Below are 23,422 nucleotides of genomic sequence, written 5' to 3'. Positions count from 1 at the left end.
CTATAGGTTAGCTGGTAAAAGAAAAATGCAGACTCAATCCACAGCTAATTTAAGGTTTGTTCTACTACATCTGTTACTTGATCTGAACCAGAATTTCCTTTTCGGAAAAGGTTTAAGTTGGTACTTTAATGAACTGGGGCAGTGATGTAGAAAATATATAGCCACTAATCTCCTAAAGGCTTTATCTAATTCAACATCTTCAGAGAACACTATAATCCCAGGCATGAGTTAAATTGGCAGGGACAGATTGGCATATGCTGCAATCTCTATATATAGCAGAAGCCAACACTTAAACCCATCTTGTTTGTGTTGAAGATTGTTGTGGTTTGAACTGCATAAATATCATCTCAACAAAGTGTGCCCCAGGGAGGGGTGTAACCTCTACCTCTTGGTGGGCACAGAAGTGTGAGAGAGGAAATCAAGTGGAGGAAAAGTATGAATTTTGCAGCTCAGTTCCTATACTCCAAGAAACAAAGCAACAGAGATCCTGCCCAGGATTCTGAACGGGAGGAAGACACTGATCCCTTCTGGAGCAGGTTGGATAACCCATACCTCACTGTATCTATCTAGGAGGCATGGACAGTGACAAAGGTCTCAGTGTCCCCCAGTATTCAGTCAATCTCCTTCCACCCTTGGGAGCAGTAGTTGGATGTCTGCTTCACATCGCTGTGTTTGTCATAGCTGTGCTTTATAGGTAATTCCCTTAGAGTGGTTTGTTGCCTTTATTTTTTTATCTATAATATACCAGCATGATCTGACAGTCTACTTTAGTTGACTTTATGTTTAAATTATGAACTAGAATAGTTTACTGTGCAACCACCTAAAATGTAGGGTATGCAAGGTCATAAGAAATATGCCTTTAGTTTCATAATACATACAGATCAACCAGCTAGCAAATATTCTGAAGATATTGTAATGTAGCAAAAAAATTAAATATTAGATTAATTTATCAGCATGGTTTAGTCAGATGTAACTTTAAAAAGTGTAAGCAATGTAAGCAGTGACCTCTAGCCTAGTTACTGATGTCCTAATAAAACAGAGGGAGGCTTTTCAGTGATTATCCTGTCTGCAGGTTCTGCTGTATGATATTTTCAGAGTAACAACTGCTTCTTTATAAACAATAATTTACATTATTAAGTACCCCATATGGTTAAATAAATATATCTTTTCCATTTTTTGAGGAATGATCTTTTAATAATACTCAAGAAGTAATTTTAGACAAAGTATACATAATGTTTATTAACATTAAAATGAGAATTAGCTGGACTTAGGATAGGAATAGTGCCCCCCTGGGGCCCAAGGTGCGGGTTATTTAATTATAGCGACAGTCTGCACCTTGGTCACCTTAGCAACTGTTACGTATTTGCATTTGTGAGATGTAACAGCAATGCAAGAACTTTGTTTTAGATGGCACTTTAAGAGCCAAATTTTGCCCCTGCTCTTCCCTCTGATATAATGTACTAAGCCAAACAAGACACAAGGGCACAGAACGCTTCACATAAATGGAGTTTTAGTAAGGTCCATTATCAGGGCTAGCTCTTACACCTACAAATTATAAATTAATGTTATAATCTTTCATCCTGGGAGTTCACAGAAAAGCCTTCAAACCAGTGGAAAATGCAGGTTGGACCATCTTGTCATAGATTACAACATATTTGTAATAGAGGGTTTATATTCAAGCTACAGTATGAAGACACACTAGTAAATGATTATTTTTTTTTACTATAGAAAAAGGTGCTTTTGGGTAGCCATGTTTAATGTTTATAAATACATGCAAGGTCAGTAACAAATAAAAGGTAAAACAGGTGGGGGACCATATCAGTGCTGATTTAAGGTATAATAACAGTGCTCCTTATTTGTAAAAAATCTGTAAAGGATATAATACAGATCTGAGATGAACAGGATAATTCTAAGATGTATTATGAAGACATGAGGTTGCATTGTAAAGGACATTTCCAAAGGAAGTTTGAGAAGAAGACCCATTTGGTTCAAGACATTTTATAATAACAAATCTGTCAGATCACTACAGTATAATTAACACTTGAGACTTGAGTTGGATAAACCAGCTGTGGATGTTTAAAAGGTGGGCCACATTAGTTCAGGTTGTTTAAAGGGGCAGTATGCCCTTTGTTCAACGTGAGTTCAATGAACAGGGCTTGTGCCAAACATACTCTTTGCCTATTGATGCAATAACAAAAATCTATGGACTCTCCATGTTTGGTCCTTGCGAGGTAGAAATATAACCAGTGCACATATAAACACTCTGCATAATAGACACCTGTTAACTAAACAGTCACAAAGGGGAAAGAGAAAGGGTTGTAGACTGGTATTCTTGTTATTTCTTGTTAATTTTAAGAAATAGCAAAAAATATAGATTTATCATGGTTTAAGCAATAGGCAAACATTGTGTTTAGCACAAGCATTATTTATTTAAATTATACTAAAAAGAGGATAACAAGTCAGTATTGGATGTGTGACAAGTGAACCAGTTCAGTTCAGGAGGTTGTGTGGGGGTGTGTTACACCAGTTCAAGGTGTTTTAAATGTAGGTCCACCCAATCTAGGTGTTTAGAAGTGTCCCACATTAGTTGCTGACTTTGTATAACTTGGAGACAGTGTGCACAATTGGCTGCGATTTTCCCTTCTAAAGAGATTAAAACATCACCAGAGACTTTAGTAATCTCATATGCTGTTTCATTTGATAGCTAGAAAAATGGTTTCACAACATTATGGTAGGCAGGTAACAAAACAAATGATCCATGAATGTCCACCCATAAAGCTGTAACATCAAAAAGAATGTTAACATAAACACTTCAATCGCTGATGAAAACTCACAGACTGTTGGTAATTCTGTCTTCCAGTGCATATGTGCTGTCAAGTAAGATATGTTAAAATAAAATTGTAATAGATATTCCAAATACTGATATAATATAGTGTGTGAAGTATTTATTCTATGAAGTGATAAATGCAAGGTAATATGTAGCTGGGACATCCTGAAACATCCTTGCACAGAGAAGGACTTAAGTGTTGTAAATTTTTCCAAGTTTGCATTTTTCTTTGCTGACTCACTGTATTATTAGTTCTATGTCTGTTATTGCATGATATAGTGCCCATCCAAATTTCCTTCCTTCCTTTACTTTGTTACAGCTGTGTCGAGAGGCTGTTACCAAACAAGTAGGTTCCTCTGATTTATATATATTAATATGTGTTCTTTAAACTGACTTGTTATTGTATTTAAATGAAACACTACCTGTGAGTCCGTATATCAAGCTCTAGAACAGTGTTTGAAAGTAAGCAAAGTGAGATATAATTTAAAAACATTTAAAGCCCAGAAAGGCAAATATTACAGTACTATAACTTCCACCTACATACTGAACACAGAATTTAGGACCACTGGGAGCTGTTGGTCTGCAACATCTGGCAAAGGGAAGGATGCCAGTCCCCAAGCTGGGGTGCCAGATCAGATTTTACACATTTCCTTGAAAATATTTTTGTTAGAAATAATTGTAAACAGCCAAAATTGTAGCTGGACAGTTAGTATTTTTCCCAGGAGACTAGGGAAAAAAACAAACTAAAATTGCTAGTCTTCTTCAGTATCACCTCTAGCTGTAAACTGAACAGCAAATGTAGTACTAAAAATAAAACTGAGAATCAATCACAAAACCAAGCTGTAAAATTTACACTCTGTTCTAGGAAACTACAAAAATGCTGTAAGGCAAAATTTAAACTACAAATGTAGTAGTTGTAATATACAACATGAATGTGATTCATGTACAGTACAATATCTTAAGAGATCAGATTGTATAAAAGCAATAAATATCAAATGGGGTTAAACTTGATTTTGTGCCGAGCAAGCTACAACATCAACAGGGCCTCTTTAGGATAAAAGAAACAGTTAAGTTCATATCTAACCAAATGGGATAAACTAAAGTCGATCTTATGCGGTAAGGATCCTATTAAGGCAATATATGCCTAATTGCCCCTAGACTAAATCAAGTATGTTATTAGGTGCATGCATTAGGACACTCACTGTTGTGATCTGTAACTCCAGAACAGTGTCTACAGCCACCTAGATAAATACAAAAGACAGGATATAGTAAGAAACACCTCAGCGCACCTACTTTTTTTCCTTCACAGATAAAGGAAGGGCACCTCATAACCATGGATAAACTGATCTAGTATTTTACTTCCAGTCCTGCAATAATAGATTAACCAATGGGCATATGTCACATGCAAAATCACTCTTTGTTGCAGCAGCCTGCTATGATTTGCATGGGGTTAAATACTTTTTTTTCATCTTTACTATACCATTATTTTTTGATTACTGAAAATCATTTATACAACTTGGAAAGGGATAAGTCAGATAGACTAAGGCTCTTTATGAAAAGCTTGTTGTATAGGGCCTCAACTTATTAACTAAAAGTGAATGCAAAAAAATTGAGCTCATTAACCTCATGAGTAACACTAATAGAATCCTAAAAAGCTTGTGAAGAATTTAAACTGTTGGCAAGAAATCATCTCCTTATAGCACATGCTAATTAGTAGCATGCCTTAGAAACCCACTCCACATTCAAGTAAAGTTTGTTCAGCTTTCAATTGCAGAGAAGGAAATTGAATTTATTGATTAAAAGGCAAAACCTAAGGTCTTTAGTTCCTTTTTATAGTAAAGCATCAGAGGGTTATCATGTTAGAAGGATAAATAATTCTTTTGAAAAATCTAATCTTTGTATGCTTGGAAAAACGTTTAATTTACAAAAGTTGTATCTGTTACGCTTCAGTTCCACTAACCATTCTGTAAGCAGTTTGCTAAATTGCTCTTTTGATTCTGCACTCAATAACATTATGGGAAAGTATACCAAAAAATAAGTTTAAATTGTGTCTCAATTTGTTATTCAGATTGCAGAGAGTAAAAGATAATATGATTATATATACAAGTGTGATACACACATGTTGTAAATTGGTGATATGGGTGACATTTTTATAAACAGCAGCAGTGTCGGACTGGCCCACAGGGATACCAGGAAAATATCCAGTGGGCCCTCCTGCTTCCAGCCTGCTTCTAGCCTAATTCATAGTCATGACTTATTTTTCTATGGGAACAAAGCAACTAAATATATAGAAGAATCGATGTATGTAAAGATAAAAAAAGCTAGGAAAATATAGATACTATAGAGACTGAGTAAGAAATAGTTTGGAGAGTGGGCCCATAGTCCAGGGTTTTCTGGGCCCCTGGCATCCCAGTCCAACACTGAACAGCCTCCCCTAATTTGTTATCCATTATTTCCTCTTACCCTTACCCTTGTTCCATTCCTGCAGTAGCTGCCTCTGTAGGCAAATAAAACAAGCTAAAAAACAGTAATTACATTTGTACTAAAAGGTTTAAATGTAGGAAAAGTCGACATAAAAATAGAAAGGATTAGATCTTTAACACAAAGGCTGTTACTGTGGATAGAGAGGTCATCAGAGGATCAGCCAAGCAGATAAGAAGAAGAGCATGATGGCATTAATAGAGGGAGAGCAATGGTGGGAAAGGTACTGTAGAAAGCACAGTGCAGCTTACAGCACAAAGCAAGGTTAACTAAAAGGCAAGCTACTTACCAAACAAAATGATTCTGCTGAAATGCCGAGCAACATATGAAAAAAAAAAGAAAGGTAGGGTATGAGATAATGTAACACTACAATAATACATTTGGATACAAGTTGCATTTATGGAGATATCATTAAATATGTATTGCTCCTTTTTTTATTTGGCGCGTCTTACTACTGTGTTGTTCTTCATAAGCAATGTGGATGAGGCTGCACAGTAGCTAAGGTTATGAATCCAATGACAATTTTAAATGTAGTTGTGGTCCACTGGGTTTTAAGATGCTCACTCTGGACATAATATGAATAAATGGTAACAGAATGCAGAACTTTGCTTGCAAATTAATGTTCATTTGATGCTCACATTTATGCTGAATTTTTAAACAAAAAGTACAGGCACTGTGTTTGTGGCAGCAGTCTATTCACCATTCTTTGGACGTGATCAATTTCTAAGTAAAAAAAAACTTGTTCTCTGCACCTTAAACAGCAGCAGACCTTAGTCATGGATGTAAGTGCCTACTGTTACAAGCCATATGGAGAAGATTATTAATATATTAAGTGTATTATGTATTAAGAGAGACTAATGGATGGCATTTTGTATTTTGCTTTTGGTACACATTACATAGTTAGTTACATAGTTACATAGGGTTGAAAAAAGACCTGTGTCCATCAAGTTCAACCCATCCAAGTAAACCCAGCACACCTAACCCACACCTACCAATCTATACTCACATACATAAACTATAAATACAACCACTAGTACTAACTGTAGATATTAGTATCACAATAGCCTTGGATATTCTGATTGATCAAGAACTCATCCAGGCCCCTCTTAAAGGCATTAACAGAATCTGCCATTACCACATCACTAGGAAGGGCATTCCATAACCTCACTGCCCTCACCGTGAAAAACCACCTACGCTGCTTCAAATGGAAGCTCCGTTCCTCTAATCTAAAGGGGTGACCTCTGGTGCGTTGATTGTTTTTATGGGAAAAAAGAACATCCCCCAACTGCCTATAATCCCCTCTAATGTACTTGTACAGAGTAATCATGTCCCCTCGCAAGCGCCTCTTTTCCAGAGAAAACAACCCCAACCTCGACAGTCTAACCTCATAGTTTAAATCTTCCATCCCCTTAACCAGTTTAGTTGCACGTCTCTGCACTCTCTCCATTATATCTGCTGAAATTAATAACAAGGGGCAAGAGGGCAGATAACATGAAATTGCTCTCCACCTGTATGCAATTTTACGCGTCTAGAGATGGTTGATGCTATTTGCGTTGACTAGATTGAATGAAACATACATTACTTTCCATAAGTACTAATTTCTCTATACATAAAACTGGGATGATTATAAACCCCAGACAATAAGAACAGATAATCTAATTTTGCCAATGTATATTAAACAAACTAAGATTCACCTTTTCAGAGTTCAGACAATGACACATGGAAATCTCTGTCACCTTCCCCTCAATGTGAATTCAAATTGCAGCATGAAAAACTTGGGGGTGACAAAGTGGCTCGTTTGTCAGCCCTAAATCTTGATATTTGCTTAAAGTGGAACTGTCACCCAGACATGAAAAGCTGTATAATAAAAGTCCTATTCAAATTAAACATGAAACCAAAATTCATTTTTATATTAACACATTCAATCCCATTATAAATGCATTTAAAAATCCCAGCTGTCAATCATATACTCCCTGCCCCGCCTCTATGCCTTAGACATAGAGGCGGGGCAAACAATTACTTTAACTTTCCATTCAGCACTCACATTCTCCCTACCTTATTACCATCTAATTGTGTAGCCAGTGCATGGGCCTGGGCATCAGTTCCCCCAGTCTGGGTCATACACAAGATTTTGGGGTGATACAAAGCTTGCCTTAATAACAGTGCCCACAAAATGGCAGCTGCCTGCTGGCTGTGATTGTAAATTCCCAAGGCTGAAGGAAACAAGATTTATATCATTTATTTATGTGAAGTTAATTTTGCAAAACAAACACAATGGAAAATAAATTGGAATTATTTCTTTGGGTGACAGGTCCCCTTTAAGTTTGTTGGTTTTGCAATAAAAGTCAACAATGAAACAAGTCAAAGGAGTTTGCATTCTATAGAACAAAGTGAAAGTTTAAAAACAAAGTAGAAGAGTTAATTTAGAAGGCAAAAAAATACTTATTTTTAAGTTTACTTTCCCTTTTTGGACTTAATATCTTATGCCGTGGTTTGGTTATCTGCATGGCTGTATTTCCTCTCTATGTGACCCTGTGACACTTTTGTGATGTTTTTTCCCACTCACTCTGAGTCACTTAGATAATCCAAACCTTCATACCATCTGTATACAATTTGTGTTCACACAACATTCTTTTTCAATATTTGTGTTAATAAGTATCAGTTAAAGCTGCCACATTGCTAGTATTGCTTGCTTTTTCCATAAATAGTAACAGAATGAGCAACATAAGTTGCTCACACTTATATGTACTATATATATACAAGAAAAACATTCTGGGCACACAAAATGCAATGGCCAAATGCTTATGGAAAAACGCAAGATGATCCATCCTTATAAAAGGAATGTATATACTGCTTTGGATGCGGTTATTGTATATATTTTTGCTTTTTTTATTCTATTTTTCTAAGCAGTATTGTTTAAACACTTGAAAGTGTAATGCATGTGTCTGTGCATATTCCCAAAAGGGAGGATGTTGTCTTTTATTTCTGGTTTTGTACTGCAGAGCTTTATGTATTTTTTCGAATAGCTAAAATAAGAAAATACCTTTAAACACAAAAGACAGTCTCTGTAGGGAGATAAGGCTTTGTCTGTGCTTGCTTCCACCAGAGGTGAAGATGCAACCAAAAAGACAGATTCAAACCAACAGGATGGCCAAAAGAATGGACCGGCTCAAAGTGACCAAACTGCACCACGTCCATTACCCATTAACCCTGAAAGACTAAAGGACTTTGTAGAAGAAGAATATCTGAATGGGGACTTGACCACATGGGAAAAGAAAGTAGGAAACCCTGACGAGCAGCTTAAAGAAGCTATTGAAAGCACTACCCCAAAAATTATAAAAAATAGTGTAAGACCAAAGAATGAGTTTCTTCGGTTTGAAGATATCAGTGCAGCTGCCTTCAAAATACAAAGTGGAATTCAAAAAACTCCCTGCATGGTATGGTGTCATATGCTCTTTGCATTTCTTACTGCCACTGCATGTAGTATGTAATTCTCAGCTATGAATTAAAATAACTTTTATACATTTTTACACATTTTATACATTTATAAATTTTCCATAATATCATATTTTGTAGCCTTTCAGTATTTCAATTCTAGTAAACAAAGCAATAAAACACGTATCTAAAGAGTACTAATGGTTAGTAAGGATTTGTCTCTTACCAATATGTGCTCCAAATTCTAACTACCTGGTACTAATATTGACCAAATTTGTATCTAAGGTATGTTACTAGCTACTAGTATGTTTGCATCTAAGGTATGTTACTAGTTACTACTATATTTGTATCTAAGGTATGATAAGGTGAGGTATTATATAGGGAATGACATAGAATTAATATGGATAGTATGTACTTTCGTAACTACGGTGCAGAGAGCTGGAAACCAGTGTGCTTTTTGCAGCAAAGTTTTTTGTAAATGACTCAAATCTTTGTACATTTTTGTAGTGCCTACATAACTTATAGAATTGTTTGTTCCCATTGAGCATTGTGTATAACTTGATAAAAAAACTCTTATTAACCTACTTATAACCTACTTATAACAATGTACAGAAAAGCATGTATCAGTGTAGTTGAATATAGAGTTTGGATTACAGTAAAGTCAATGTTCTTCAGTGGATTCTGGTAAATGCCAGAGGGGCTGCTGTAACATGCCACTATTGACTACAGTCACTATTTAGTGAGCCTTTGGAGGACTGTTTGGATCTCTCCCTACCTGAAATGCCAGGGCCTTTTTTTTAATCTCAGTCCAGACCTGATATCTGCTCCAAAATCTTGTTCTTAGGTGCCACATCATTGCACCTAGTGTTCAGTACACAATTTAGTTATGATGCAATGGTGCTCAGATTGTTGGATAAACTGTTTCTTTATGTTTATTTGTGTTCCTAACATGTGGCTAATACTATGTTCTAATTAACATGGCCTTGACTAGATATACCAGTATATATACCAGTAACTCTGAACAAAAGGCACCTTTCTAAATTACAGTCTCAACATTGCCACTACCATGAGGAGCATTCTTATATGTATAGCTGGCTCTTTGAAATCCTGACCTCTGGTTAAGTTTTCTTGAGTCAATCCTGTTTTAGTACAACTGATCAAGATATGAAAAACCAGATTTTTCTGCATCATTTGCAAATGTTAGTTAATAGGTGAAAAGAAAAAAAACAGAAACTGATTTTAACACATAGGGGCACATTTACTAACCCACGAATCCGAATCCGAATTGTAAAATTCCGATTGGAAAATGAACATTTTGTGACTTTTTCGTATTTTTTTCGATTTTTTTCGGCGCCTTTACGACTTTTCGGAAATTGTCGCGACTTTTTCGTTACCAATACGATTTGCGCGAAAAAACACGAGTTTTTCGTAGCCATTACGACTTGCACGAAAAAACGCAAGTTTTTCGTAGCCATAACGATTCGCTCATATCTTTTTGCAACTTTTTCGTATTGAGCGCTCGTAAGCGGCGGGCGAAACTTTCAGACTTAGCATGATTTTGGAAGCCTCCCATAGGACTCAATGGCACCCTGCAGCTCCAACCTGGCCCAAGAAAAGTCACCATACTGAAGCTTGAATGAATCCGAATGTTTCGTACTCGGCGCGGAAGCTGCGAAAAAATCGCGACTTTTTAACGCTACAAAAAAATCGCCAGATTTTGCGAAACTTTCGGAATGGCTACGAAAAAGGCGCGACTTTTCGCGCAAGTTTTAACGCTACGAAAAAATCGCCAGATTTTGCGCAACTTTCGGAATGGCTACGAAAAAGTTGCGACAATTTTTCCGAAAAATCAAAAAATACCGATCATTACGAAAAAAACGCAATCGGACGCATTCGGCCCGTTCGTGGGTTAGTAAATGTGCCCCATAGTTTGACATTTGTGTGCCTCATGTATTGTAAAATTCTAACATATTCCTATATATTACTTTCCAGTTTTCAAGGATTTCAAAGCAGTATGGTGTTGAACTATACTTGAAAAAGGAGTATCTTCAGTATACAGGGTCTGTAAAGGAAAGAGGAGTCCTCTACCTTCTCACATCTCTGCCCCAGGTAAAAGCTGCATATAAATACTGACATGTTTAAGTATGCTGACATATATAAGATCACAATACAAGAAAAGATTGAAGCAGTAGCAGAAAGTTTACACTACAGTACAGCATCTGGAGTTTCCAGCATTTACTGATGCAAAAACAAATTATTGAAGAGATTTTACTTCTGTAGGCAAATATTTTTCCAAAGGCAAAGCAGTCTTTCTCCAACACTGATCTCATGCCAAAAGTCTTGATTCCTAGTTTAAGTTCTTTGCAAATGAGGCTGGCTGAAGTCACAGGAACTTGGGTAATGTCTGTAAACACTGCTGAATATGTCAGTGCTATATAATTAAATAATAATAATAGTAATAATAATAGGTAAATATACATTCATTTGCAAAGTAAAACTGCGGTTTTTCATACTACTATAGTCCGGTGACTTATTCCAAGCTCTTGTGCCAACAGGATCAGCAAAGGAAAGGTGTCATTGTCGCTACAGACAGTAACTTTGCCTTGGCTGTGGCTTTTCATGCGTCAGAGCTACAAATACCTGTGTTTGTCATCATGTCAGCTGGAACCTCCCTAGGCCGGGTCAGAATGTGCCGTGATTATGGTGCCATGGTTATATTATTTGGTCCAACTGCTCGGGATGCACAAAGCCATGCAAGGAGACTAGCACAAGAGAATGGATATCTGTATATAGAGGAGTAAGTACCAGGTTACAAATATTGTAATTTTAGCAAAAATTAATCAGCCTATATTTATACTTTGGTTTTAAACTACTAATCCTACATGTCTCAACAATTGCTGGATTCTTGGTTTTAGGTAATGAGTGATGTTATTTTGGAAAGGTTAAAGAGCCATAGTGGACCAACTTTATAATTTCAGCCATAAAGGATTTTTCTTACTAAGTAAAAGACCTATATAAAAATACCACTATAAATTCTTCTTATATGAACATGCATGCTTCATTATTAAAGATATAATGATAAGACAAAACAGAGGCATTTCCTGCTTCATCAGGCAATGTAGAATAGGCGCAAAAAAAACAACAGTGTCTTTGTATAAACACACCACACCACACATTGCCTGATGAAGCAGGAAATAACTGCGAAACGCGTTGCATTATTGTTGTGAATAAACTATTACTGAAAATTACCACTTTTGTTGGTGTCTGCCTGGAGGAGGTAAGTTCACTACTACCTCCTCTGAATTACCCATTGGGTTTTTAAGTGTTTTTAGCTAATTTTATCCTTTTGGCGCCTCTGTTTTGTCTTATCATTATACCGAGTCCACCCCCAGTGGAGGGGTGTTATCCCCATTTTTCTATCTTCTACAGAGAGCGACTTCTTATTCCTGAGTGGGGTCAGGATAATCTCCCCACCTGCCTATACAGTGGTTGCCTATTGGTAACCCTGGCTTGTGAGTATTAATTTGTTTATTTTACCATTACTCCTTGTAAAAACATATTACACTATTGGGGCTCTTGGTGTTCCTTTTTGTCTTCATTATTAAAGATATGTTGGTAAATGTTTCCATATTCTTAAACTTATGTTATAGATATCTTTATATAACTAAAGGCTAATAAACATGTAACATGTAGAGTATATATTGCTTTCCCAGAAAAAGTGTCCATATAATGTATGTATTATTAGAGTCTAGTAAATTTTCCATTGCAAATACCTCAATATAAGCCACTACAAATCATCCCTCTCAGATAGTAGGAAAAAATGTTGCTTTTCTTTCTTTTGGCTCATGGGAATGCTGTAGAATAGTATTCTCCCTAAAGGGTAATAGAGCAATGTCTGGGGATCCAAACCTGAATTGAGACTCCAGTATGGGTCCCAACATAACCCTGAATCATTTACTCTTTAATATTTTCGGGGAAGTCCATCTTGAAAGTGGAGGCTGAAATACAAGCATAGCTTTTACTGCTACCAATCATACTTCATGCTTTTTATTGTATATGGCCTGGGACACCCACTCATTATTTGACTGCCTGTGATGTAGAATGTGGGTGAACTCAATATTCTCATGCCCATAACATGGATTCTCTTTAACTCATATGGACATATTAATCAATTCCCCCAGGCTATGGATTTGTTCAGTGTTTGAATGTCTGTCACTGCATGACTGTCCACGGTAGGAGTAGTCACCCAGTGCAGGCTGCTACAGTACTCATGCGGGGGGCATTTTTTAACTTCTTATATTGTCAGAGTTTGGACTCAGTCTGTTGACTAATGGGGGAAATTAATTTTCAGCAAGTGATGCCCTTTAAGCAAATACCATGGATATTGCCATTAAGGCAAACCTCTATTAAAAAGCAAGCTCATTAAATGTATGCTTGCCTCACCAGAATCATTGCCTTCAATCCTTCACATTCCTAACCAATGGGAAACACCTGTCAAACCTCAAGGGGCATTAACATCTGTACTGTTTAACATATGTTTCTAAAGCAGGCAACTTCAAAAGTCACTAGAAGTAGAGTATTTATTTAAAGCATTATGGGGCTGAAATGTAGATGGCCTTGGAAGAAGCTGCTTGTGCTGATGACTGCCTATACAAACAGTCCAAGTCTTTGAACAGACCTAGGAATCCTGTCAAGTCTGGAAAACATTAAATTATATAAAGTCTAAAGCAGTGTTGCTGTGGGACAAATACCATGTTTGGCAAAAGCATTATGTTAAAATTAAGATGTAATACCAGGATATATATATGTGTGTGTGTGATTTTATTTAACCTGTCAACCTTCCCAGGTGTTAAAAAACATATTTTAAACTATGCTGTAATGTAGATGTTTCTATGCTAAGTTGGGGTTTCCTAGTCCAAATTATCTTTAAAAGATTTAATATTTAATATTTTTATATAAGCATTAGTGTGTTTTCAAATGCCCATCCATTTGTACTTGATGGAACACTGAACAGTCCTAATAATGACAGGTATTTAAAAGGCTTAAAACCCACTTTTTCACCTGAGTAGTTGCTTATGGCAATACATATAATAATATACTATAAATACTGAAGTTAATACAGGAGAGTATCTGTTAGCTGATAGAGTCAGTGCAGGTGTACAACCAATGCAAATACAGCTATTGTGATTTAAACAACTTTGTAATTTCCAAAATCTGCAGATCTGCATTTGCCAACCCCATCTTTAAGGTTTTTAGCCATACTCATGCTCTGTAGCTTCTTTTTGCTTGACTATATGTTTAGCTTTTTTATTTCTTTCTTTCTTACAAATGTCTTGTGCTAAAACTAAAACTGTTTTTATAAAGAAATATTTTTTCTTTGCCAAGGGAGGACAGTGCTGGCTACCTTGCTGGTCTGGGCACTGTTGGTCTAGAGATATATGAGCAAGTTCCCAATTTGGATGCAGTCATATTCCCAGCAGGAGGGCACTGTGGCTTGCTGGCTGGATCAGCAGCTGCCCTCAAACACCTGAACCCAAAAATCACAGTTATTGTAAGTACACAATTTCTTTCACTCTATACAGCTACTTTTTTCAAGTCTTTTGCACCACAAACAGTATATGTCCTCTTCAACCAAAAACTTTTTCTCTAAGATTTACTATGTTAAGGTCATACTGTGTAAACATTGAATTATTCTTCATTTTATTTGGTTCCAGTGCCATCTGTGCTTTTAAATGATTTGACTAAATTAATTGTTCTATAAAGATCTGTGTATATGTGTGTATATATATATATATATATATATATATATATATGTAAAGAAAAGCCGGCACTCACGTCATGTAAGAGTCAATGTTGCCTGGGTGCAGTATATAGAAAAGTATATACAAAAAAGGAAGAAATGCCGCACTCACAGGTCTTAGTGTAAAAATAAAGAAAATTTATTTAGGCAGACTAAATAAATTTTCTTTATTTTTACACTAAGACCTGTGAGTGCGGCATTTCTTCCTTTTTTGTGTATATATATATATATATATATATATATATATATATATATATATATATAATACATATCATGTAAACCTTAAATATTCTGTAAAATATATTTTTACACACATATGTCTAACAGCTGCGTGGAGCAAAGTATTTGATTCACTTACAATTTTATTTCAAATGTGTACACATGTAGTGATTCCCTCAATTGTCTTTGCTTGTCTCTCAATGTTGATCCTTTATCTAGGGTGTCGAGAGTGAGAAATTTCCCATTGTGCAACAGTCATTGAAATCAGGACACTGTTCAACAGAATATGACTGCATAACTCATCCCCTGTATGGAGGTAAACATGTTTTGGCTTGATAAAAATGGTTTCAAGATGAAATTAAAGAATGATTTGCCTCTATATGTCCTTTCCTCCCAAACCTGAGTTGTAAATTGTTTTACCTATAAATTAGAGATTTCACTATTGAAATGTGATCTAAGCATTGCATGTGAATATATGTTATAATAAGGCATTAAAAACCAAAAGGCGTTTAAAACTTAAAAGACATTATACACACTGAGAACCAAACTTTCTGGTACAAAAAAAGCTACACACAACAGAGTGAGTATTAATGTGATTATCATTGCCTCTTATTGTGTTTCTTGTCACATGAATCTTGAGATCTTGAAGAATTTTTGTGCTTACTTATTTTCCAGTGTGTATACAATAAATGAGGTAAAAGACTCACTCTGTAGTTGTACGGATGGCTTAACTTGAACAAGTTGTCAGTGGCAAAATTAATAAGAGCAAGGTCCCATAGCATGAAGCAATACGCCCTCAAGTTCTAAGAACACGTAAATCCTTTATAGAGAAGGGCCTAGGGATTATTATGGAGATATGCTTCACCATAGCAAGCAATGTCAATCAGCAGCAGCAAAAGGATAGCAAACTATTGTCCTGTCTTAACAAGGGAAGGAGTCAATACCTTTTAAAGGTACTGGTAAGGCAAAGTGCACTTTTGGCCTCCAATACTTAAAAGGGACATAAATAAAATAGAGAAAGTGCAAAGGAGGGTGATAAATAATCTTGAAGGTCTCTGTTATGAAAAAATGGCTGGCCAACCTTAGAATGTTTGCAATTGAAAAGAGATAGTTAAGCAGGGGATACAAGTCTAAATACATATATGAGAGGACCAGGCAATACATACTCTAATGCCTTATTAAGTAGATACATGCAGATGTTAAGATAACATCCGTTAATCATATATGTTGGTAAATCCAATTAGCAGCAGATTGTTTTGGCTTGTGTATATGGTTACTAACCAAATGCAGCCCCCAGTTAATCAGCCAAGTTCCAGTAGACTGGAAGAGTTCCCTTGTGTAAGAAGACATTGTGAGGCTAGCTTGGTAAGGGAAGTACTTTTTAAGTCTGATATCCACTGTCAGATATGTCATTGTGTGGCCAGCTAAAGCCTCCAAAACTGAGTAGTAGTATTTTAGTAGTATTTTATCCACTATACTTTGTCTTTCTGTGCTGAATCATTGATATACGGACAATACTGGTATCACTTGTTTGAGTAAAGGTGCCCACACACATGGCGATTTGCTATCTTCAAATCCGCCACTAACGTTCAGGGCTAAAATGGCAGATAAGGAGGTAGAAACCATAGGATTCCTACCTCCTTCTGCCGATTCAGCCCAGACGGCAGATTTTGCTCAGGCGCCTTCTATGGCGCCCAATCTTGCCATACACGCACCGAATATCGTACGAAACAAGGTTTCATACAATATTATTGGTGCGTGTATGGCCAGCTTTAGTTAATAATCAGGCCTGTGGCAACCTACACAACAATTTTGTTTTTTGTTTGGGGGGTGTACATGTCCTTTAATTAACATTTCAGATAAAGATTTTTGAACCTGAAGGGATGCATAGACTGCCTGCTTTAAATCAACTATTTTCAAAAGAGCCATACTTACTACACAATATTAAACATTTTGCTTTAGAAAACATGAATACTTCTGATCACTGCAGCCCTTTAATACCATTTACAATCTATTTTTAGAGCTTGGAGGACCATCCTTTGGTGCCAATACATTAAAACTCACCAAGAAGCTTATAGATAAGATGATCTCAGTGAGGTATGGTACATAATAATGCATGTTTTTGAATATAAAATAAGATGTTCATTTGTGGTGACTGACCCATAAAAAAAAATATTTGGGTAGAATGTTGTGGAATCTTAATACAATGCACTCCCTCTGCCTATTAGGCACAGCAGCCCAGTATACTCCTCAAGTATCAAGTGAAATTTATTCTGCACACAACATGTTTCATGCTTCACAAACTACTTTGCAGATGATTCCTGCTTTGTATATTATCTCCTTTATCCTTACGTTAATGTTGAGGAATGTTAATCAAATTACACATAAAAAATCTAGTTATATTTTTGGGGTGGGTTATGTGTGGAGTCCAGGTGCACATGCCCCAGACCTTCAGCTTAAGGGAGGTTGTAGAAACTTTAACTTTATAGTTAACTGGCTGGCACAAACTGTACATAATAGCTAAGGTGCTGCAAATAAAAGTAGATTTCTTCTGAAAATACATCTCAAAATGAGCCCTCCACATTTCATGTCAAAAATGGGCAATAGGTTGTTGTTTATCAAAGTTTGATAAATGTTTCTATCATCTATCTATCTATCGATCTATCTATCTATATATCTATCTATCTATCATTTATCTATCTATCTATCATCTATCTATCTATCTATCATCTATCTATCTATATATCTATCTATCTATCTATCATCTATCTATCTATCTATCTATCTATCTATCATCTATCTATCTATATATCTATCTATCTATCTATCTATCTATCTATCTATCTATCTATCATCTATCTATCTATCTATCTATCTATCTAAAGACAATAACCTTCTTGAAAGTGGTGGTGGCATAAAGTTTTCCTTTATTAGTTAGTAATGAAGCTGGGAATCATCACTCATATACACATATACATACCACATACAATCATAGAGCCACAGAATCATACAGCCCGAATACATGAATGTCACTGCCATAGTAACAACATACAAAAAAGAAAAAAAATGACATAGCACTCACTTCATTAGATGCAAAGCTCAAGTATATTAAAATCCATTCTTGTCCAACAAGCAATGTTTCGGAGTATTCCAACTCCTTCTTCAGGCCCCCCAATGCTTCTGCAGCACAGAGGCAACAGTTCCACTGGCCCCACTGTACTGCATAACAAAGGGAATCTGTGGACCACCCTCCCTGCGTCTCTCCTTCATCAAGAATTTATTATAACTGGTTCCTATCAGATGGCTTGGAGTACAACTCTGTAGCAAATCCATTTCCGTCTTTGATTACCCTAACATCTGAAAACTGTATAAACTCAGTGTCCATATGCAATGTATAGGAGATGATAGGATGTGTCCCATATGTTCTTCCTGGAACCCCAAAAGGGAATCCATGTTGCCCCTCCATATAATGAACATATCATCAATATACTGCCACTAAATCACACAGTGTTTGGTGAACGGTATTCAACGATATATGTGTTCCTCCTCCTGCCGAAGCATAAAGGAGTTGGCATATGAAAGGGCGACATTGGAGCCCATTGCGGTCCCCCTTAGCTGTAAAAAATAGCTATCCTTGAACCTGAAATAGTTCTCCATCAAAATCATTTCTTACAATTTCAGAAAAAAATGTACCTCAATTTCGTCATAGCGTTTATTTGCTCTTAAAAGTTTAGCACAGGCTTCAAATTCATCACCATGTGGAATATATGTATACAGCGAGGACACATTCAATGTGCTCAACACTATATCATTCCAATTCTCCACATGGATGCAATGTAACTTTTCCAAAAAATGTTTACTATCTCTGATATATGACTTACCCTGTTGAACCAGTGTCACAAGGATCCTGTCCAACATGGCGGCCATAGGGCAAAATACAGAACCTATGCCTGCAACTATTGGCCGTCCTGGTGGTTGGACAAGATCCTTAGGCAGGGTATACAATACTGGTATTATAGGTTTTTCCATATATAAATAGTCTTGTAATTCTTCTGAAATAACATCCTGTATAATGATGTCTCATAAGTAAACCCAAACCTTACATTTAATTTTATTAGTCCGATCATGATCCAATCTCAAATATACCTGTGTACCTGCAACTGATTCATTATTTCAGATTCATAGTACCCGGTGTTCAGCGCAACAATTGCTCCCCCCGTATCAGAGGGTTTGATCGTAATATCTGACCTAGATTTCAGGTTGATCAAAGCATCATGTTCAGCAATAGTTAAATTGGGATGTGCCTTACAGCGACTAGACTCCAGACATCCTCCCATAATCTCCTTTTTGACCTGTTTAATATACAGTGAGGAACATAAGTATTTGAACACCCTGCGATTTTGCAAGTTCTCCCACTTGGAAATCATGGAGGGGTCTGAAATTCACATTGTAGGTGCATTCCCACTGTGAGAGACAGCATTTAAAAAAAAAAGTTCAGGAAATCCCATTGTATGATTTTTAAAGAATGTATTTGTATTGCACTGCTGCACATAAGTATTTGAACACCTGGCAATCAGCAAGAATTCTGGCTCTCAAAGACCTGTTACTCTGCCTTTAAATAGTCCCCCTCTACTCCACTCATTAATCTAAATTAGTAGCACCTGTCTAAGCGCTTTAAAGAAACCTGTCCACCCCACAATCAGTCAGACTCCAACTACTACCATGGGCAAGACCAAAGAGCTGTCAAAAGACACCAGAAACAAAATTGTGGACCTCCACAAGCTGGAAAGGGCTACGGGGCAATAGCCAAGCAGCTTGGTGAAAATAGAACGACTGTTGGAGCAATTGTTAGAAAATGGAAGAGGCTAAAGACGACTGTCAGTTTCCCTAGGACTGGGGCTCCATGCAAATCTCACCTCGTGGGGTATCACTGATGATAAGAAAGGTGAGGAATCAGCCCACAAATACAAGGGAGGAGCTGGTCAATGACATGAAGAGAGCTGGGACCACAGTTTCAAATAACACTGTCGGTAGAACATTACGCCTTCATGGTTTCAAATCATGCATTGCACGGAAGGTTCCCCTGCTCAAGTCATCACATGTCCAGGCCCGTCTGAAGTTTGCCAGTGACCATCTGGATGATCCAGAGGAGGCATGGGAGAAACTCATGTGGTCAGATAAGACCAAAGTAGAACTTTTTGGTCTAAACTTCACTCGCCATGTTTGGAGGAAGAATAAGGATGAGTTGCATCCCAAGAACACCATCCCTACTGTGAAGCATGGGGGGGGGGTAACATCATGCTTTGGGGGTGCTTTTCTGCGAAGGGGACAGGACGACTGCACTGTATTAAGGAGAGGATGAATGGGGCCATGTATTGTTAGATTTCGAGCAACAACCTCCTTCCCTCAGTCGAAGCATTGAAGATGGGTCGTGGCTGGGCCTTCCAACATGACAATGACCCGAAGCACACAGCCAGGATAAACTAGGAGTGGCCCCATAAGAGGCATATCAAGGTTCTGGAGTGGCCAAGCCAGTCTCCAGACCTAAATCCAATAGAAAATCTTTGTAGGAAGCTGAAACTCCGTGTTGCTTAGCAACAGCCCTGAAACCTGACAGATCTAGAGGAGATCTGTGTGGAGGAGTGGGCCAAAATCCCTGTTGCAGTGTGTGCAAACCTGGTCAAGAACTACAGGAAACGTTTGACCTCTGTAATTGCAAACAAAGGCTTCTGTACCAAATATTAACACTGATTTTCTCAGGTGTTCAAATACTTATGTGCAGCAGTGCAATACAAATACATTCTTTAAAAATCATACAATGGGATTTCCTGAATTTTTTTTTAAAATGCTGTCTCTCACAGTGGGAATGCGCCTGTACAATTTGAATTTCAGACCCTTCCATGATTTCTAAGTGGGAGAACTTTTAAGACAACGCTTCCCATTAGATGTTGGTGGGTTTTGCTTTTACATGTTCAGCCAGCTGGGTTGAGGACTGGCCCTTTGCAGGCCAGTCAACTTCTTCTACTGCAATCTAACTGAATGAGTTCTGTATGACTCTAACATTTAATAACAGGAAAGGCTTTCCCTTTTGTCAAGCTTGCAGTCAAATTGAACCTTCTTGAGGTTTTACATTTCACAGCTCCATCCAAGAAAATCAGCCATGTAAACTGAAAGATGAATAGAAGAGCTCTTTGAAAGCAAGCTGTATGTCTAGATAACCATTTGCATGAAAGTTCTTTGACACTTCACATGTATATGTATTTCTTCTAGTATGCCATAAACACATTATTGTTAATGATGGATTTTCAGTAGTAAAACACTATTTTTTTGTTTTACTTAAGCACTGATTACATCTCACACAATTGCTGTCTCTTATTTACCTACAGGGAGGAGGATGTACTGCTTTCTATGCTGAGGCTTCTAGAATGTGAGAGAGTCACAGCTGATGCTGAGGGTGCAATGGGACTTGCTGCTCTCGTAGCTGATAAACTGCCAGAACTGAAAGGGAAAAGGTAAGTAATCTGGAGAGATATGGAGATTATTATATTATTATGGTGGCACTGCCAACCCACAAGGGCATCAACTGCTGAAGCATCTTAAAGCACACCACATATATCAATAAACCTTGTATCTAATGCCATATTTAATCTGGCTGGCATTCAGTGGCAGATTAATGATATGTGGGGCCCTAAAATAAACCTTGTACAGGACACCCATCTAGGCTGTATCTGTGGAAAAATAATCTGTGGGGTCTGTTGGGTTCACAGTGGAGTTAAGAAGGACTCAATGGTAATGCTTAAACAACTTATTTATTAGAGCTCCAGCATGGCTAACTATATACAGACATTTGCAAGTAGGAAGTGTAGGAAGAGAACACGCAGAAAGTCAGGCTAGATAACAGATTCACCAACAGGGAAAATACATTTAATCTTAGCTAACATTTAGGCATGCAGCTCTCTCTAGCGGTACACAACAGGGCCCATATGACTAGGGGGGCTATCTAGTTTTGTTAAATGATTATTTTTCAGCTCTACTCAATGCTACTCTTTCGCATCTACTCAGCTCTACTCTTCTATTTTGCCTACTTATTACATGTGCTGGTGTGCATGTACTCGCCCAAGGTTTGTGTTCAGCGAAGCTCTCAGCTCTCTATGCTGTGTCGGGTTCAGTGCATACCGATGAAGTCACTGGCGTGTGCTAAACCCAAAGCAACATGGCATAGATAGCTGAGAGCTTGGGTGAACATGTACCATGGGGGCGCACATGCAGGCCAGTGCAAATAATAAGTAAAACAGATACAGAAGAGTAGAGGATCTCTTATCTAGAAACCCAATATCCAGAAATCTCTAAATTTGAGGTAGACCATCTCCCATAGAGGAAAATAATAATTATATTAAACTTATATTATTTAATATTTTTGAGAAGGTTTAGGATCAAGTACAATGTACTGTTTTGTTATTACACAGAAAAAGGAAATAAGTTTAATTATTATTATTTAATAATAATTAAAATTATTTCCTTTTTCTGTGTAATAACAAAACAGTACATTGTACTTGATCCTAAACCTTCTCAGTAAAACACCAGGTCCCAAGCATTCCAGATAATAGATCCCATACCTGTTTATACCTTCAAAAATAATCTGTTCATTGCTGGGTAGTCAAGTTGAAATTATTAGCTAAAATACACCTTATACTTGTGAGACAGTAGTTTAACATGAATAACATGAAACATTAAATAGAGATCTTTTTAAATAATTGTCTCGCAATCTTTCTGGCCGCTGCTGTGTTTTACAACAGGGTTAAATTGGGATGGCTGCATTAGAATTACTGCATTACAGTACAGGAATTAAAGATCACGTTTATTAAAAGCAAACTCACACATTCATATCTGTTATATAAAATCTACTCAGGGCAAATTATACAGTGTGCAGTGTAAAAAACTGGCATGTGATCAGCAAAAAGTTCGTCATTTTAGCATATCTGGTTCTAATAAAATGAACGCCAGAATGCTCAGCAAATTAAAAGATTAGTTCCACTCTAGGCAGCCATACATCATTTCCTGTAACCCAATCACATTGTTATCATACTGTATTAGTCTACAGTGCATGGTGTACAGAGTGCCTTGGTTTAAGTATAAATAATGTTTCCAGTGTATGGAGAGCTACATAATCACATTACACCACTGGAACGGCATCCACAGAAAAATACCAATACTGCTGGGCCCATGGTTGCAAAACAATGTTATCTAGTGATGATGTATACATAGGATACATTTGGAGGAGATTTCTGGCAAATATAGAGTGTGTGTATAATGGTTTACAGACTTTCTCATTATTTTAAATTGCCATTGGGTATTATTTTAACATGAAGTTTACAACAAAGAACCTAGGCGCACAGTTCAAATCATTAGAGCACAGTTTACAATTAGCACTATAACACCACAGCACATGTGTAAGATCACACATATTTAGAAAAATGTGTAATTATTTTATTTTAAAGTGTAGCTGAATTTGGCATAAAATAAGGTTTTAGTGTAAAACTGTCATTTCTTTGTATACTGGGTGTTACACAATTTTTCACATCTACCTTAGTTTGCCCCTTTGCAGTGGCTAGCCAATTGCACCCATCAGTGCTCATTCAGGAAGTACTTGCGCCTGATGC

The 23,422-nt window shown here is 37.0% G+C and overlaps 1 protein-coding gene across 4 annotated transcripts in view; it reads left to right on the top strand.

The window, feature by feature from the left end:
- The first annotated feature begins 287 nt into the window (after positions 1-287).
- LOC100497030 (threo-3-hydroxyaspartate ammonia-lyase-like) overlaps positions 288-23,422 on the top strand; it is a 33,042-nt gene continuing 9,907 nt past the window's right edge. Inside the window, exons 1-9 of one of the 4 annotated variants that reach the window (XM_004915945.4) lie at positions 288-536; positions 3,147-3,173; positions 8,415-8,745; positions 10,736-10,852; positions 11,299-11,540; positions 14,129-14,294; positions 14,982-15,078; positions 16,784-16,859; positions 21,149-21,274. In XM_004915945.4, coding sequence (XP_004916002.1) covers positions 436-536; positions 3,147-3,173; positions 8,415-8,745; positions 10,736-10,852; positions 11,299-11,540; positions 14,129-14,294; positions 14,982-15,078; positions 16,784-16,859; positions 21,149-21,274 — 1,283 coding nt within the window. In that variant the 5' untranslated portion in view covers positions 288-435. Of the gene's footprint in view, positions 695-3,146; positions 3,174-8,414; positions 8,746-10,735; positions 10,853-11,298; positions 11,541-14,128; positions 14,295-14,981; positions 15,079-16,783; positions 16,860-21,148; positions 21,275-23,422 lie in introns of all 4 variants that reach the window. The other 3 variants (XM_002940442.5, XM_004915947.4, XM_004915946.4) reach the window with 3 other exon arrangements.

Source organism: Xenopus tropicalis, chromosome 7 (assembly GCF_000004195.4).
Source record: "Xenopus tropicalis strain Nigerian chromosome 7, UCB_Xtro_10.0, whole genome shotgun sequence".
NCBI lineage: Eukaryota > Metazoa > Chordata > Amphibia > Anura > Pipidae > Xenopus > Xenopus tropicalis.
Note: the sequence above shows the minus strand (reverse complement) of the source record. Positions and strands in the feature narration are given on the sequence as shown.